This window comes from Atheta coriaria, unplaced genomic scaffold (assembly GCF_025399875.1).
Source record: "Atheta coriaria isolate IRGN ID8LTWV9N9 unplaced genomic scaffold, Caltech_Dcor_3.1 hic_scaffold_3_pilon, whole genome shotgun sequence".
Taxonomy (NCBI): Eukaryota; Metazoa; Arthropoda; class Insecta; order Coleoptera; family Staphylinidae; genus Dalotia; species Dalotia coriaria.
The window spans coordinates 1,912,288-1,930,254 of NW_027045445.1; the positions used below are offsets into that span (position 1 = coordinate 1,912,288).

At 39.2% G+C, this 17,967-nt stretch overlaps 3 protein-coding genes and 1 long non-coding RNA gene across 6 annotated transcripts; 1 reads left to right on the forward strand and 3 right to left on the reverse strand.

Moving 5' to 3' along the window:
• Window positions 1-2,478: 2,478 nt before the first annotated feature.
• On the reverse strand, window positions 2,479-3,796 carry LOC135803960 (uncharacterized). 2 transcript variants are annotated; one of them, XR_010550933.1, is made up of 3 exons: window positions 3,535-3,796; window positions 3,084-3,462; window positions 2,479-3,035 (listed from the first exon to the last, which is right to left on the reverse strand). It is a non-coding gene; the product is annotated as an uncharacterized lncRNA (long non-coding RNA). The 2 variants fall into 2 exon arrangements; XR_010550932.1 differs by having other exon boundaries at window positions 2,479-3,462.
• A 2,035-nt stretch (window positions 3,797-5,831) lies between these two features.
• On the reverse strand, window positions 5,832-11,982 carry LOC135803644 (uncharacterized). Its single transcript, XM_065317312.1, has 10 exons — window positions 11,404-11,982; window positions 10,631-10,948; window positions 9,199-10,241; window positions 8,994-9,149; window positions 8,043-8,304; window positions 7,765-7,984; window positions 7,500-7,712; window positions 7,132-7,440; window positions 6,312-7,063; window positions 5,832-6,250 (listed from the first exon to the last, which is right to left on the reverse strand). Exons 1-10 carry the CDS (start codon window positions 11,980-11,982, stop codon window positions 6,116-6,118), a joined length of 3,987 nt encoding a protein of 1,328 aa, XP_065173384.1. The 3' UTR covers window positions 5,832-6,115.
• On the forward strand, window positions 11,849-16,178 carry LOC135803733 (protein abrupt-like). 2 transcript variants are annotated; one of them, XM_065317417.1, is made up of 8 exons: window positions 11,849-11,990; window positions 12,652-12,865; window positions 12,929-13,123; window positions 13,186-13,618; window positions 14,069-14,166; window positions 14,248-14,464; window positions 14,527-14,641; window positions 14,728-16,178. In XM_065317417.1, exons 2-8 carry the CDS (start codon window positions 12,671-12,673, stop codon window positions 14,756-14,758), a joined length of 1,284 nt encoding a protein of 427 aa, XP_065173489.1. In that variant the 5' UTR covers window positions 11,849-11,990; window positions 12,652-12,670; the 3' UTR covers window positions 14,759-16,178. The 2 variants fall into 2 exon arrangements, with proteins under 2 accessions (XP_065173489.1, XP_065173490.1); XM_065317418.1 differs by lacking the exons at window positions 14,069-14,166; window positions 14,248-14,464; window positions 14,527-14,641; window positions 14,728-16,178 and adding an exon at window positions 13,695-14,033.
• Window positions 15,450-17,712, reverse strand: LOC135803735 (basic salivary proline-rich protein 1-like). Its single transcript, XM_065317420.1, has 2 exons — window positions 17,551-17,712; window positions 15,450-17,401 (listed from the first exon to the last, which is right to left on the reverse strand). Exon 2 carries the CDS (start codon window positions 17,391-17,393, stop codon window positions 16,170-16,172), a length of 1,224 nt encoding a protein of 407 aa, XP_065173492.1. The 5' UTR covers window positions 17,394-17,401; window positions 17,551-17,712; the 3' UTR covers window positions 15,450-16,169.
• Between the last annotated feature and the right edge of the window lie 255 nt (window positions 17,713-17,967).

The window sequence follows — 17,967 nt, forward strand, 5'->3', positions numbered from 1 at the left end:
CCTTAAGTCTCTCTGTGAACGTTAACTTCGTTAACTACCTTAAGATGAAACACGACATGCCTTGATGAACATTTTCATTCATTATTTTTTGCTTAATTTTTTATTAAAACCTAAAAACAACGAACAAAATTTTTGACAAAACTTTTAACGATTTTAAGTATTTTAAAGTTTATATATTGTAAATAAATTGAGGTGTAGATGATGATTGTGATGAGATTAAAAATGCGAAGCCATTGTCCTGTGCGACGACCGCCACTCCACGCCTCAAACCTCTTATAAGGAGCCGATATATTAATATATTACTCTCGTCTCGTGTTACGTAATCGCAGCATCGCATAATAATAATGGCCAGCTAAATGGGTTTAATGATAATTAGCATAGAGCATAATTAGTTATTACATACCGTCTCGTCTTCGGTCTCAGGCTTGATTTTAGCGTGGGCGCAACAAAAAAAATTAAATAAAATATAAAATCAAAGTAATTTAATTTAAAATTTGAATGAGATTATGTCTGGCTTCGCTCAAGAAGCAAAAACTGCAAAGTTATGTTCGAAGGAGTTTTAACGCCATATTTGTTGAGTTAGGCAACCAAATGTGTCTGAAGACTCAACGAGCTTTTTATATTCTTAATTCATTTCGTATTTCTATTTGTATCTTGTACTAATTTGGTGTGCGTTCCATTTTCGCCCCGACTTCTATCCATATCCTCACTGGAAAGACCGGATCCATGCGTATCCTCTTTTTATCTTGTTTAATTAGTACATATTCGCTGTGTCCTATTATGTACTTGCGCATCGTCGAATTGCAATCACAGTCGCGGTATAGATGCGTGCGAAAAGAATACATTTCGTGCCATTTAAGGCATGCGATTGCTCTTGGGCCCTTGTTTCACGCGTAATTACTTTATTCTCATGATGAGAAATAATGAATCGGATTCCAAATGTTAATTGAATCAACATGGCCGACTGTCAAAATATCAACAGTGCCATTTTTTAAAAGACTCATTCGTGTTCACATACAGAGTGTTTTTTGTCTTGGAATATTTCAAGATACTCGATTTAATTTTTGGCATGCGTAGTACTGCTGCATGTGTACGCGCGTAAAACCATGATGAGCACCACTGTGTAAATGTTTATTATGTGAATATGTCGGGAAGGTGAACGAACCGGGGCACGTCATACACACACACACACACACAAATGCACACAACGAAAAAAAAAAGCATCACACACATACATTTCCATACAACCACGCATTCAACAGTCACACATACGTGTAATACCAAATGCAAACATTTTGGTGACTTTTTGGTTTGTGTGTGTATGAGTGTGGTTGAGTGTCCACCACGCCCGGACGTAAATCGCCGAAATTAATTATACGATGTATTTTTTGCTGCGCCATTCAAAACCTGCGATTATCTCTCATCCGAAATCGATTATCGCGATTATTAAGCATTATATTGCTATAAATATTATATCACACATAAATTAAGTTAAAGAAATGTTTCCATTGATGGCGTCATGAAAGCAATATGAAAAAAAAAAATGATAAAAAATAAAAATTCTTGCTTTTCAGTTGTTTTATTGGGTTTAATATTATTTTGTTGGTGTAATTAATGCGTTATAAACCATCCGAAAAAATCATAACCTACCTTAATTGACTATTGAGCACGATACGCAATTCAAATGCAATGGCGTCGTTGCGGGCGAGCTTTCAATGGCGTACACTCTCGCATTTATCTGTATTCATCATGATGCTTGGCATCGTTAGCTCGTTTAATCATCAGCGTCGCTAAATAAGTTTATTACGCATTATAAACATATATTACTTTCGCTTTCACACGCGTTTAACCAACAATATTATTGAAATAAATCTAATGAAATATTAAAAAGTAATGTTGGTTGCCTAAATACTACCTAACCTGATTCATAAAGTCATCAACACAGACAGTATTTTGAAAATATTTATGTGGATCGTTGCATTTTTTTACTTTAGTTTTGGTAGTGCACTTGTTAAGTAAAGTACACACGAGTAGTCTGTGTGGAAGGTTTGGCCGGGTGCGTTGACCCGCAGTTCGCGGCAGTGTGCGTCGTGCCCTTAACGCGACCAACCACCACTATCACCACCACCGGCTCATGCCGACTTAAGTAACTTCAGTTAAGAATGGTTAAGATAAGTAGAGATGAGACGAGACGGTGATTATTGTGCTTATGTGCATGTTGCATCACACTGCAGCACGTACCTATTGCGGGCGGTTATTAAAGCTGGAGCTCGACGTCGGCGAGAACGAAGAAAGGACGAAAGAGGAAGAAGAAATGGAGAATGGTGAAGAATGCGTTTTGTGCATCTCGCATGTTCACACATTCACATGTACACATGAATAGATGACGATCACATAATGAGGAAAGATGGTGATTGAGATGAATTAAGGGCCATTAAAGGGTCCAAGGTACTTTTACTCACCAATACCAGGAAAAGATGTGAAGAAAAATTGTATATTGGTAAGTGTAACCTTAAAACAAATAAAAAACAGATAAAGTTTACTACAAAAATTTTCTAAATTTAAAGAAATAAAAAGCAAAAGTTTTGGTTTAAAAAAAGAATGCGGAAGACCATAAGGCGAATGAACCCCGTATGAACCACAGCTTTGGAGGGTGGTTTGTTAACGGTACCGTTTTTTGTGCGCTCGTCCCATTTCTTCCTCATTGATTCATGATGCTCGTTTTTATGCTTTCGTTTTTATCTTATAAAAGATTCTCTTGGTCGGGAGAAAGAAGAAACGAGTCACGTTTCAGATGTCATGCGATACAACATTACACAACATTTAAAATATTATCTTTATTCTACCTGCGGGTTGAAAAAAGGGTAGGTTAGTGTCTTTAAGCATAGCAACCCTTCCTCATTGCATCTCACTCAGTTTTAAATTTGAATCATTCATAAAATAAACTTTCTTATCATATTAAAAATGAAATTTAAATTAAAAGACTCAAAAATTAAATTTTTGATTGATGGTTGAAGCCTACGTCGTCCATGTGTCTGCAAAAACATAAAATTTAAAATATAATAGTATTTAGCAAGCCAGACGTTGTTAAGTAGCATCTTCTGCTTCACATCCATTTCTATTACTATTCGTAGACGTAGACGAACACCTAGGGGTATCTGTTCTTCTGTTCTTCAACGTCTAACATCTCACGTCCATCAGAGTACGTCAGGTGTTCATCGACATCGGCTATCGTTATTCTTTCATCTTTCCATTTTTGTCTTTTTTGTTTATTTTCACGCACACACTCAATAAAAGCTCAAACTGAAGAAATATGAGCATGGAAGAAAAGCAGAAGCGTACAAAATTTAACTTATTAATAAAATGTGTAGTGCGGATGTTGGAAGTCGATAGAAATTAATTTCACACGCACAGCATGATCCACGAATGCACAAACCATTAATTCATCACATTGCAAATCATCTAAAACACAGAGTGTCAAATTTATAACCTTAGTAAAATGTATGTCGTTTTGGTTATCATAACCTAACTTACTGTAACTGATTGAGATAGGTCAATATGCGTGTTCTTCTAGAGAATTCTAGAAAAGATGTCCTTGTGGTCTAGTCGCAAATGTGTGCGACTGCATCGTGTATTTTATAACTGTTTAAGCGAAGTCGGCGACAGGCCACATAATATTTTTGTCCGCTACGCCGCGCCACGCCATGCGTAATAGGTCAAGGGCGTTGATTAATTTTAGATTCACATCGATCACACTGCACTTTTTGTTTAAACATACACATAATCTAAAATCATCGATTAGGCAAATTGTTTTGCTCCAGTAAGTGTACCAAGAAGTATTCAATGCAAATTATTGCAAACTGTCAAATATAGATGGCACTAGTATTACCAAGCAAAACGATTAGGTTGTGTTTCAATCCAAAGTTATTCTTCTGTATAAGTTTTGTGAGTAAGCATGTAGAAATGCATGGAACGCGGAAATCATCCCAAAACGTGTTCGACAAGTGCACCTACCACCGAAACACGCCCAAAGTGATCAAAAAGCAACCGAAACCAACCACAAAACAACAACAACAAACGAAGCAGCGGACTTACACGTACGCATCATCCATTCTCGTGAGATAAAAACCGGTGCGACGAAAACGGTGCTCGTTGTTGCTTTTTTTACCAACCGCGTTCGAAGGAAAGATTAAAGGGTAGCGCATGCCCATCGAAAACCACAAGGTTAGTTTGCGTCTCATGCGTGAGTTATTAAAACATATGTGTGCGATGAGGATGCACAGTGAACATGCGTAGAGTGTGGTATAACTGTTGTTTGGGATAAAACACGAAAATAGGTCCCTCACCCAGGAAGAGGAGACCGACCACCGTGAAAACGACGCCGAGGCGCGGACGCTACGAGCAAACGGGTTTCGACGCGTGATAGATTAATAAATACCGAAATGCACCACGTAGGGTTACCAAATATTATTGATAATAAAAATAATTATTTTATTATGAATTATTGTCATGAATGGTAAAATTTAATTTTTAAATTTCACTCCTTTAATTGAGTTTTAATTTGAGATGGTATTGTTTTGTGTTTTGTTACCCTAAAAAGTTGGTAACCCTGTTTGGCGTGATGTAGTACGATGATGTTTTTGCTTGCATTGCTTTATTTTTCATTCTTCTATCTTGAATGTGTATTTTTTGTTTTTATTTTTAGTTTTTGGACTTCGACCGGGTTTTGATTTGTTTTATTTTTTCTAACTTGGCCCTTGACGAGGCGCGAAGGGCAACGAACGCTCCGCGTCTCATAACGCTGAAATTTTGAAAAGTAATCAGTTCTAGTACACTAAACTATAATCGGTAAAGATTATTAAATTTAACATTGAAATTAATTTAACAATAACACAAAAATTACTAAAACAGTAAAAACCAATAAAAATTATATATATTTCAAATATTCCTACTAAAATGCAACAATTATTTGTTTCAAAAACTAAAAAAAATTCTAATATAATTTCTTTTTAGAAATTCCTATTATAAAAAGTACTTTTACTTGTTTGACGTTTTGGTTTCGTTTCGACTGGAGAAAGAAAGTACTTTCGTTCTTTTCACCTACGACGAGACAAATGCTTTCGGATGCTTTCTTTTCATTTCATGCGCAGCTTCATATTGAAAGCGAACGTCCAGAAAAGCTGCGTGTATTTGAAGATGAGACTGAATCGAAGCTTGCTTCGAACAACTAAAGCACAGCTTGTTCCTGTAGTGCAGTGCGTTAGCTTTGCTTGTTGTTTGTATGAGTATGGTGTACTCGAAGAGGAGTTAGAGGCGACTTTAATGCGCGAGGAGACGGGCGACGCTGTTGTGGCGGTTGTGGCCGTTGTCCTAGAATCTCGCGCGTCGCGACCAGTATTCCACTTTTTATTATAACACTAACCTCGTGTACGTCGAGGAAATTTAACCGCGTCGTGAGAGTAACACTCACAAAAACTCATTAATTAGATTTCAAATAAAAACACATCGATATTTTATTTAAAAGATAATTGAAATAGTGATTATTTGTAAAGAATTATTGAAGAATAACAAAAGTAAATATTTTACTACTTTAAAGTTCAAACAAGTACAATAACTAAATTATATTAATATTATTATTGATGAAAATATGTTTAATTATGAATATTAGCTAATATTGTTGCAATATTCTATTAACTTGAATTGAATTGAATTGAAACTCAATTGAATTTTTATAGCATTTGTAGTTTAACATATGCAACCAACAATACACCGGACTACAACTAAAATTCATGAGGACAAAAAAATAAGTCATAGATAAATAAATTCATTAATTTCTAATTTTTATAACGTAAAACATTTATTTATTAATTATTGAACACATTTATCAAGTATTATCAATGCCGACAGTGCACAAGTCAAATTCTCATTTTAATGATAACATAGTAACATAGAACATCAAAAGTTATCTAAATGTATCCGATAGTACGATTGTAAAATTGACTAGAATCAGATATGAACATAGTGAATTGTGGATTTTACGTCTAACAACAATTTTATATTAGTAGGAAGTTTTGGTTTAAACCCACAAATGTCGTTGTACACTTTGAAAAATTGTTTAGAACAATGTCATGCAGTTTTGTAATGATGGCGGATATTCCCCGACGTGTTGGGATGACGCTTGAATCTGTTGCGAAGACTGCGCAGCTGCCATCGCCGCCATTGTAACTGGCGTGGACGTTGGATATGGTACCTTTAACAAAATCGAGTTTTAATAAAAAAAAGCAATAATAATTAATATGTAATACACTAACCGTTGAATTATGATGAAATCTAGGATCTAGCATCATGGCGGCCGCCACCGCCGCCGCTGTCGAAGTGGCTGTTGGATGATTGGTCCTAGCTAACATGTGATGATGATTCATATTATTATGATGCTGACCATTCCGTTGATGTTGTAAATGTTGTTGTAGATTATGTGAATGATGGAAGTCTGTAGGATCAGCAAAGTGATGATAACCATTCAAAGCAGGACCAGTCGCTCCGCCATTTTGATTATGATGGTGCATTATTAACTCTTGTATATCACCGTTGGTGTTAGTATTAGGCGCACCGGCTGTGCCATTACTTGTTGTATTATTGTTACTAGTATTACTAGCAGTGTTAAAACTAACATTTGTATTGTTATTATTTGTACCAGTGTGTTCTTGGTTTTGTTGATTTTGCTGATTTTTCGCGTTCTTTTGATTAGTGCCAGTTCCAGTTCGTAGAGGGCGCGCCTTGTACGGTACCTTAGCACTGGCGTTCTCCCCATGATGCCGCGTGAAATGTTCCTTCAGTTTATCGCGGCGAGAACTCGCATAGTCACAGCTCGTACACTTGAAAGGTTTCTCCTCCAAGTGAATACGTTCATGCCGCACTAGATGACTCTTCTCCATGAATCCTCTACCGCAGACTGTGCATGCATGTGGACGCAAACCGTTGTGCGTTTTTGCGTGTGTCACCAACTGCTGCTTCTTCGATGTTGAGTATTTGCAGTGAGGGTAAGAACATCGATACATATCACCTATAATAAACATAACCTATAGATACATGTGCATATACAAATATAATTAAAGTTAAAACATATTTTACCTGCATGTATGCGTTTATGCGCAATCATGTGACTTAAAAACTTTGTATGAAACCCGCAGGACTCACAATGTAGAGTTTTTTCGCTGGAATGAGTCAGCATGTGCGAATCAAGGTTATGTTTGTACTTGAAACTTTTCGTGCACTGCTCACACTTGAATAGTTTCTCCGGTGAATGCAATTTTAAGTGCGACAGGTAGTTTTGTTTGCTGCGACATTTGAATGAGCAAAAAGTGCATTGGAAAGCAGAATCTTCTAGATGTTTGGCCCGGTGAGCAATCAATTTAGCAATATTATCAGAATCATAATCACCTATAACCATGAAATTCAAGATATTTTGAGGTTATTTAAGGTTATGTTTAGTTACTCACAAAAATCACACTTAAACGGTGGGCCCGAAAAGTGCGTCTTGGCATGATTTAGATAGTCGCCGTGATATTGACACACAAAATTACAAATTCCGCATTTGTATGTTACATCCTTGGAATGACTTAGAGATAGATGTTGTTCCAGAAGCATACTGTCGTTTATATTAGCTGAACATATCGGACATTTTACACCTACTTTTTCATCATCAGACTCAACTAAAATTATATTAATTATAAGTATTTTTGGTAAATACGGAAGATAATATACCTTCAATATTATCAGTTAAATAATCCACAAGTTGTATCTTCTTATTCTGTTTCCGGATGGCTTTAATGGCGGCCGTGCGTAAACTGGGTTTTAGTCCTGCGAGGAGTCTAGCTAATAATTGTTCCTTTCGGTTTTTATTTCTTGCCTTCACCACAATCCCATCTTTCTCAGCAATTGTAATTTTTTGATTTTGGTCGAGTTTACCATCTGTTTTTAACATCTAAACAGTAAATTAATACTAAATAATTGTTAAGTGTGGTTAAGTTGGATAAGGTTACCTGTTCATATTTAGTATGCAACCCGTCGTACCGCGTTTTAAAATTTCCCAAAAGTAAATTATTCATCATAAGATTATGCAGTAAGTAATACAGAGACAATTCACTTTTTCCATATAATTCGCACACTTCTAAGTGTTTGTAAACTTCATTATGATCAACATTGGTCCAAGAGATGGCGGTGAACAAATTATTTATTTCAGCTTCACGTTCGCTGACATTTTGTAGTGCCCAAATATATATATATATATAATGTTCTTGGCTCCTATGTGGAGCATAGAGCCTCACTAAGCGCCCTCCAACGGACTCTGTTTCGGGCAACCGCCTTTGCTTCGTTCCAGCCCATATTTTGGTTTCGGAGCTCCTCTATTGTGGATCTTCGCCAGGTATTGGCCGGTCTACCAACCCTTCTCTTCCCCTGTGGGTTCCATTCTAGCGCATTTCTGGCGATATCTCCGGCGTCTCTTCTCAAGATGTGCCCAATCCACCCCCATTTTCTCTTGCGTATTTGATTTATAATGGGAGTTTCATCACATCGACGGTGCAACTCATCGTTGGAGATTGTCATTGGCCAGAATATGCGCAAGATCATTCTCAAGCACTTGTTTATGAAGGTTTGGAGTTTGTGTGTGCTTGAGCTCGTTGACCTCCATGTTTCGCATCCATATAAAAGGGTGGATTTTACATTTGTGCGGAATATGCGCAGTTTTGTTCTTAGTGTATAGACGCTTGACTTCCATACTGTGCTCAGCATTCTGAAGGATTGCTGGGCTTTCTTTATTCTGTTGTTTATATCTGCGTCGGTCCCCCCTTTTATGTCAATTATACTTCCTAGATATAGGAATTCCTTGACCTCTTCTATTTCCGTATTATCTATTTGGAGTTTTAAGGTGTTGTTTGTATTTATACGCATTTCTTTTGTTTTGGCAATATTTATTCTTAGGCCAATTTTACTTGCCTCCCTTGCTAATGTTGTTAGCTGTCGGCTCACGCCTTCGAACGTATGTGACATCAGGCAGATGTCGTCGGCGTAATCCAGGTCGCTGAGGTGCGAGGTTAGTGTCCAGCGCAACCCATCCCTGTTCTGGTCTACCTTTGCTAGTATGTAGTCTAAGGCGATGTTAAATAGTAATGGGGATATGACACATCCTTGTTTTACTCCTCTGTGTATCGTAAAACTTTCGCTTTTTCACCGTTGTGTAACACACTGCAGTTTGCATCAGTGTAGAGTTCTTGCAGGATGCTTATTATCTTTGTTGGTACACCTCGCGACTTAAGGATCCTCCATAAAGCGTCGTGGTTCAGGCTGTCGAATGCTTTCTCAAAGTCGATGAAGGCGATGAATAGTGGTGATCGCCATTCTACTGATTGCTCGATAATTATACGAAGGGTATTGATATGATCGATGCATGAGCGATTCGGCCGAAAACCTGCTTGGTTCGGGCGCAGGGTGTTTTCTATAGTTTCCGCTAATCTTGTTTGGACGATTTTCGCGATAATCTTATTAATTGTGTTTAATAGCGTTATGCCACGCCAGTTGTTACACTCGGTCAAGTTACCTTTTTTGGGAAGCTTGATGATTAGCCCTTCTTTCCACTTGGTCGGAATCTTGTTGTTGTTCCATGCTTCCTTAATACAGTGGTATAGTTCATTTGCCATCCATGTGGCGTTTACTTTTAGTAGTTCCGCTGGAACGTTATCAGCTCCTGCTGCTTTGTTGTTCTTAAGCGTCTTTATAGCTGCAGTTATCTCCGCGACTGAAGGCGGGTTCGAGTCAATGTTCAGTTGTCTACCTGGGTTATTCTCTGGCTCCCAGTTAATTGTTTCGTTTGCGCTGAGCATGTCGGAGAAATGTTCCCTCCATCTTTCGAGCTGCTTGTCTGACTCAACTAACAGGCGGCCGTTTTTTGACTTAATGAAGTGTGTGCGTGTAGAGTACTTATTGGCCAGTTTCTTTGTGAGGTTGTAAAGTTCTCTCGAGTTGTTGTTGAGCATTGCTTCTTCTGCTTGTCTGCAAATATCATCTATCCACCTGCGTTTGTCTCTTCTGGCTTCCCTTTTGACCTTTTGGCAAAGGCCTGTGTACTCTACCTGTGCTGCTGCCCTATATTCTTGCGAAAGATTTTGGAGTAGCAGGTGTTTTTCCTCTTTCGGTCTTCTATCAGCAACCACGTGTTTTCGCTGATCCATTCTTTCCTTTGCCTGCTTTTCACTCCAATTGTTGTTTTGGCGACTTCAATGATGTTGTCGGCCATATTTTCCCATTTTTGTGCTGATTTTTGGTTTATTGTCTCTTGCATTTTTCCTTGAAGGATTTTGCTATTTGTGGAATGCGTAGCTTCTCTATATTTAGTTTTATTCGTTTCATATCGGCTGGTTGCTTGGGTACTGCTAGTTTTATTCTCAATGTGCCAACTATTAGGTGGTGGTCACTGGCTACATCAGCACCTCTCTTGTTCCTCACATCGAGTAATGACGATCTCCATTTCCTAGAGATTGTGATATGATCGATTTGGTTGTGGGTTTTTGTCTGGCGAGACCCACGTTGTCTTGTGAATCTGTTTGTGGGGGAACAGCGTACCCCCTATTACCAGGTTCGCGTTGGAGCAGAACTGTGTGAAGTATGTGCCGTTTTCGTTAATCTGCCCAACGCCGTTTTTTCCCATAATTTCTTCCAAATTCTCGTTTTGAGCGCCTACTTTCGCATTAAGGTCGCCCATGAGAATTTTTATGTCACCGCTGTTTACGTCTTTTATAGTTTTCTCGAGGATGTCATAGAATTCATCTTTATCCTCTTTAGAAGCGTTATTGGTTGGGGCGTAACATTGGATAAAAGTTACTTTTCTGAACCTGGTGTAGAATCTTGCTGTTATTACTCTTTCGTTTATTGGTGTCCATGAGATTAGACTCTTTTAGCATGTTTACTGAGTAGAAATCCTACACCGCTTTCGTGTTTTCCAGATTCATTACCACTAAAAGTAGTCGTTCTCCACCTTGTGTGGGATGTTCTCCTTTCCCCAACCAACGTACTTCTGATATACCTAAAATATGTAGATTATATTTGAGAAATTCCTTAGTTACCTGCTGCAATTTGGAGCTCTCGTATAACGTTTGCACGTTCCAGCAGCCGAAACGTATCTTGTGTTTAGTATTAGCCAGGGTCGTCCTCGTATTATCCGTCCGGGTTTGCTTAGTTGAAGTTTCAGTAATAGGTTTGATTTAGGGTGAGTAGGTTATTAGCCTTCTGCACCCGAGTTTGGTGCTGGGGCTGCCAGCTGGAGCGTCCAAACCCGCCTCAGTGTACCTGGATGTTTGACGATGTTGTTGATGTCCCGCACTTGACGTGGTGAAAGTGAGGTTATACCGCCTCATATTCGGTCGCCAGAGCCTCGTTTGTCGAAATCAGGGCGCACCACGTGAAGGGAGGTTGGCAGTTGGCACCCACGGCCCTTGCGCCCCCTTCTTCTCCATCAATAATCTGCGTTAAATGCGTCCGAATCCAGTTCTCCACCAAACTACCCAATTGTTTAAGACGAAATCTCTGCGTCAGATAATATGTAAACAAACAATTGTCATGACCAAGTTGTGTGCCGAGAAACTCAATGCAGTATTCGATTATTTTCGTCATGAGAAAGTGGTCGGCTAGTCGCAGCAGCTCTTCGACACCGGCACGCTCCACCAGGATGCGACCAGTGTAGGTGTAATCAACAAGGCGTTCGAAAACATCGGCATCGCCGCATGTTACAGTGAGTTGTTCACGCTGCACGCGGTGATGTTTCAGAATAGAATCAAAATAGGGCGACGCCGCTGATAGAACGTTCCGGTGCGCCTTCACCACACGTCCATTCACTAGCAGGGTGAGGTCGCAGAAGCTGTTCTTGCGTTTTTGATCAAAAAGTTTCGACAACGCCGACGTTGACAGCTCCTCCGTAGTGAAATTCATCACGACGCGTGAGTTATGCTTGGTTTTTATATATTTAACTGTTATTTTTAGAAATTATAGTATTCTAGGGGTAGATAACCTTACATTTTTATAAGGGTTGTTGGGTGAACTGTGTACAATGAGCTGCACAGCTGTGCGTGACGTTTGGGAGATTTTTTAAGAGTAGGGGTTGTTCTATTAAAAGATATTTTTAGAATAATTTAGATTTTTAACTAAAACAATAGAATTGCGCGGACATTTTTTTAATTGGGACATATTTTTTTAAATATATGTGAAAATATCATTCCATTGAACAATAAATAAATAATAGTGTAAAAAGGCACGGTGGCATTTAAGATTAAGTAAGTATTATGTTAAAAATTAATTTTTGATACGATTGCATAATTAGTTGCTCAAATATATTCAATTATTTAAAAATGGCGGCGTTGTGGGTTGGGGGAAAGGAGAATTTCTTAGTTGGCCAGCCGGAAAACGCGCGAAAGGTGATTATCGATTAAACATTCGTTTATTTTTCCCATCCGAGTGACACACTCACCCTTGTCGGGAACGCGTGTGTACAACGCTTGAATTTAACATTTTCTCCATCAAAACTAAAGCAAAAAATAAAAAAATCTATTTATTCAGTGGAAAAAGATGAGTTACTTATACTGAAAGTTAATATTGATACAGAAGACGATTGCCGCGTGAAATGGACGACGAGGGCGAGGAGCAGCAGTACTGTCTGCGATGGAACAATTTCCAGGCGAATATTACATCACAGTTTGAGGCTTTGCGCGACGACGAAGACTTCACCGATGTAAGCATTGTCTGTGAAGGCCGGAGTATTAAAGCACATCGCGTTGTGCTCTCCGCATGTAGTCCACTCTTTAAGGAAATGTTTAAGGTAAGAGATGCCATTCTACAAATTTATTAGATTTATAGTAAAAATTGTTTTATTTCTCTTTAGAATAACCCATGTTCACATCCGATAATCTTCATGCGTGATGTAGATGCACGTAGCGTTTCGTCTTTACTGGAATTCATGTATGCCGGCGAAGTTAATGTTGCGCAGGCGCATCTTAGTAATTTCTTGCGTACTGCTGAATCACTTAAAATTCGTGGTCTTACAGACCCACATACTGATGCTCTTCCAAAGAAACAGGTAATAACCTATTCTTTTTAGATGTTTTTACTTGGGGTTATAAAATTTTTTTAATATTTCAGAACTTATCAAAATGTACAAGTACAACCAACAGTGAAGTAGCTTTGCCTATGTCTGTGGATAGGCAACCCAATACTCAACCATGTAAACAAATTACACAATCAACAAGACAAGAAACAGACAGACAGACAAGACTGAAACAAACGAATACTGAGCCAATCGATCCCGAAAACAACAACGAAACGCTAGTTAATATTAGTCATAATAATAACAATACTATTATTGAACTAGAAGAAGTACCAGAGGAAGATATTACTATGAAACAAATGAAAATCGAGTTGCCGGAGTTCTCGGAGTACTTTAGTGATGTGGAGGAGGATCATGAAGGACATGTAGCGGAGATTACTGCTTTGACTGAAGTAGAGCAATTGGAGACTTTAGAAATACCACTGTCTTCCGGAAATAATTACAAAACACATTCCGAACATGGTTTTGGTAAGTATTGCATTTTGTATGTCTTTTGTATTCGCTCCTGCAACAAATACTAATGCTGCACGTGTGTTTGTTGCAGGAGTGGACACAATAGGCGTTGCTAGAGGGCGCTCGCAGTCGCAGTCATCGAGGACATGTGAAGATTGCGGGCGTACTTATAGCAATTTGTCAAATTTACGACAACACATGCGTTTGGTACATTTTCCAACACACCCCGCGTGTGACATTTGTCAGCGTCGGTTTAAAACCGATTTGTATCTCAAGCGGCATATGCATAATTCACACGACGTATTTGCAATCCATGCGTATGGGCCGCGGCGTCCATTTTGTGATGTCAGTCTTACAAAACTTTCAAGTCACACAAGTCGCCTGTATTGAAATACATAGTGATAAATTAAAGTACATTTTGGTAATTGTTTACTTGTGTTTGGTTTCTGGTATTTGTTATTATAGTATCAGCAAGATCCGCTAGAATTGCAAGCAGAGCGTGCCGCATGCGCAATTGGACAGATTTCACCGATGATGACCGAATGCTATCCGACAATCACATTGTAAGTTAACCGAAAAGATGATAATGGTTAAGTGATCACAATAGTGCGTTATGTAGGTTTAAAAGATTATAATACACGCAGGTAAAACTGGCTGACGGCGTTGAAGTGCATGCCGCAGCTCTGCGTTCTGTAAAGTGGAGTGACTATCGCAAGTTGACACGGGGTTTAGCTACAATTCTATTCAGACCAGAGGAACTCGCGAGCTGCTCAGTCACCGGACAAAGATGGAGTCGGGCCGGCACCACCAGTCGTCCTGTTAAACCAGCGCTGGATCGTGCCAAAGTCCAAGCAATCATATGTAAGTTTATCAAATTTAATTCGCGAATATCACAAGCACTTATGTATACACCTATACATTAGCATATGTTGCATCGAGATTTCCGATGGTTGAGATCAGTAGAATCAAGCAAGTTCTTGCATATAAGTGCAAGGAGAACTCCACTGCATTCAAGATGAAGGCAGTGCGATATTTTTCGTAAGTCTTACATTAATGTCTAAAATGACTTAAATAATTAATATTTGCATGCGTTTGTTTTGCCTATGCCCTACATGTGCTACCAGGGATCAAATTAGAGATGGTAAGGCAAAATAAAACTGTGTACTGCCAAAATGTCACCGGAAATCACAGTTATGAGATGTGGTTTTAAATCTGTGCCAAAAATCTTCCTCAAGGTGTCAAATGATTATGCAGTAATTAAAGAATAAATATTTGTTGTTTATAAAGGAATTATCGTAAATCACACTTTAGTTTCTTCCGCCTCGATGCTTCCATATGCACTGCCATTTATAAAGGGAAACAGAAATTTTACGTTGGAGATAATATCGGTAGATAAAATTAGGAGATACGAGTTCACCGGCATTAATGAATTCTAATTAGTGATTGAGATAAGTATTCTAATCAAGTGGGAAACAAATAGAACTAAATATACTGACAAACATCATATTTTGGGAATGACAATGGAGAGCATTTAAACTCAAAATTCCAGTATAATCAATATGATTGATTTTTGAACTTTTTCGTTGATTTCTCTAGTTGCTTGCAATAATGATGTTGTCAAACCTGTAGTACTTACAGAATGCGATAATTTCGATCACTAGCGTAGTAAAAAGTACGGTATGCATGTATTGTGTATTTAGATGTATTATCGACCAGTTTAAATTTTAATTGTAGTGCGCACGTGATTCTAGCATACTATCGTATTGCCACAGCATGCACCTCTCGGGGCCCCTATATATTAATTTATACACATATCGCAGCTATTTTTCTCGTAATATCAGAAAAATCGGCTTAGACAAATTTATTTAGTCAGTTATACACATCTACGCGTAATATTATCAAAGTATGCAGCAGCACTCATCTGTTTGCTCTTCATTCTGTTGATTTGTTGATTTTCTCTTCGATTTTGTAAATTTCCTTGGGCCATTGTTGCTAAACTTCTGATAATGACCGCCACCACTTTTACCATAGCTTTTGCCACGCTGTTGATGTCCTGGTTGTGTCTGCGTATTTTTCTTGCTTTTCGGCGTCTTCCCTGCTTGCATTTGTTCATCCATACACTTTTTTATCTGCTGCTCAGTCAAAGCCTGTTGAACATGATGCATTGCAGCCGGCATGTTGTTGTTCGCAACAAGCTCCTGGATGATCAACTTTCTATCTTTTTGCGGTTTTGGATTAGATGACATGTTTAACACTTAACTTAAAACCGAATTTAAATATACATTTAGAGTGCAAACACTGCGCGCACGTTTCAATGGCGTTCTACCAGTTCTCTCGTTATTTATCAGCAATTTAACAGAAATCAGTATTGACCTTGTGCGTGGTTCGTTTTCCATATTATCCGAACAATAGCAATGCGGTCATAAACAGCAAGGGAAAACCTCAATGACATATGAAGCGATTTATTTCAAAACAGCTTAACCAGATTCATAAAATCAAATACATCTTTCAAATTACGAAATATAGAGTGTGTATAGATATAAACTTTATTATATAGTAAAATTAGTTAGATCTTCTTAAAAAAGCTCAGAATATTCTTCTTCAAATCCTCCATGGCATCATCCAAAGGATTAGGAATTTTCTCCTTTGGTTTTTCGTGCTTCTCGACCACTTCGATGCTGCTAGCCGAGCTATCAGACTCGGCGCCTTTATCATCATCATCCTCATCTTCGGCTTCATCCTTTTTCTCAGCCTTAACAGTCCCCGGCGCATGTTTGCGACCAGCAGGCTTCTTAAACTGGTTCTGTCCTCCTGCACCTCTACCCCTGTTCGCACCTTTTCCACGATTGCCTCGTCCACGTTGGAACCTGCCTCTTTGATTCGCTCCATCCGCCTGTACTTGACTGTTATCTTCGCCAACGACGCTGTCATACGACGGAGGCGCCTCAGTTGCAACAGGATTGTTGACGGCTCTTTGTTTCTTCTTGGCTCCGCCTGCTTCCGTACTTCCACTGGGCAGATTGACATTGATTTGCACTTGTTGTGGTTGTGGGGCAGGCGAATACTGTCCCGGGTAGCCAGGAGCTGGCGAATACGGCATGCTAGGACCTGGCATCGGGCCAGGTGGAGGCACTTGCGGTGGATAATTATAGTTGGGATAGTGCTGCGGTGGTGGCCCATATTGAGGATTGAAATGAGGCGGCGGAGGCGGCATGTTCGGATGTGGACCGTGGTGATATTGAGGTGGTGGTGGTGGTGGCCTCATGCCTGGATGATAGGGCGGTGCATGAGGTGGTGGTGGTCCTTGATGGAACACGCTGTGTGGTTGATGCGGTGCATTGTTAAACTGACCGCGGCCGCCTCTTGGGCCACCTCGAGGGGGGCCCCGGTTGAAATTTTGTGGACCTTTATTCTGATGTTGGTTCTGGTTAGGACCGCCTTTTTTCTGTTGGTCACCAGGTCCGCGATTACCTTGATTCTTATAATCTCCTTTGCCGCGATTCTGCGCCCGCTGCTTTTTCTCTGCTTTATCCTTTTTAGCTGCAGTGGCGTCACCTCCCGCCGCATTTTTTGCATTCGCAGCGGACATCATCTGCGCAAACATCTTCATCATTGCATCCATTTCCTCCTGCTTTTGTTTCTCCATATCTTTTTCTTTCTGTTGCTCAGCCATTAACAATTGCATATGATGCATTGCACCCTGCATGTTATTTTGTGCAACTAGCTCCATTATGACTTGCTTTCTATCCTTCTTAGGCTTTGCCTTTGCTGGTTGGGCTTTTGCATCCATGATTAGTGCTGTATAAAATTAATTTGTATTAGTTACGAATTCGGGAAAGTACACAACGCATCACTGACACATCCTGTTGGAATCGTTAGGCCAACTAAAGTTTATAATTACTGCTATAGAAATTGGGCACAATTGATATGGTAAAACTAGTACTTACAGTGCAACGGCAACCAGGCGCATCAATTGCAGGAATCAACAGAAATATGTTGCACTCAAAAGTTTCTACGCCTTCCGCACCGTACGTCTGAAATATTAGATATGTAGGTAGTGGTAATCTATTTTATGCGCTTATGTCCTACACTGTCAACAGCTGGTTTGATTATATGATAAACGTGCGCAAGCGCACCATTGTTTCTAAAGCTGCTACAACACATTTACGCTCTCTGCTGCCTAGTCAGTTCCAAAATCAGGAAACGCAGATGCATATACGCAACTCTCTTAATACTGTTCATCAACAACTTTCAAGGATACCATTTTATACCTGCAACTAATCATTTAAAACGTAGTGTGAAAGAAATGCCAATAATAAAAGTTACGAAGCTGATCGCGAGAATCATGCGCGTACCTGCGAATA

What these genes read in the sequence shown, in the direction of transcription:
- LOC135803644 (XM_065317312.1), bottom strand. Translation starts at nt 11,982, where the DNA reads ATGAATTTCACTACGGAGGAGCTGTCAACGTCGGCGTTGTCGAAACTT. An exon ending in TCTGCTCCAACGCGAACCTG is followed by an intron (nt 10,242 to 10,630) that starts GTAATAGGGGGT and finishes AGTGAAAAGCAG; the next exon opens with GCAAAGGAAAGAATGGATCA. An exon ending in ACCGTTTAAGTGTGATTTTT is followed by an intron (nt 7,441 to 7,499) that starts GTGAGTAACTAA and finishes TCATGGTTATAG; the next exon opens with GTGATTATGATTCTGATAAT.
- LOC135803735 (XM_065317420.1), bottom strand. Translation starts at nt 17,393, where the DNA reads ATGGATGCAAAAGCCCAACCAGCAAAGGCAAAGCCTAAGAAGGATAGA.
- LOC135803733 (XM_065317417.1), top strand. Translation starts at nt 12,671, where the DNA reads ATGGACGACGAGGGCGAGGAGCAGCAGTACTGTCTGCGATGGAACAAT. An exon ending in TCTTTAAGGAAATGTTTAAG is followed by an intron (nt 12,866 to 12,928) that starts GTAAGAGATGCC and finishes ATTTCTCTTTAG; the next exon opens with AATAACCCATGTTCACATCC. An exon ending in AAGGCAGTGCGATATTTTTC is followed by an intron (nt 14,642 to 14,727) that starts GTAAGTCTTACA and finishes ATGTGCTACCAG; the next exon opens with GGATCAAATTAGAGATGGTA.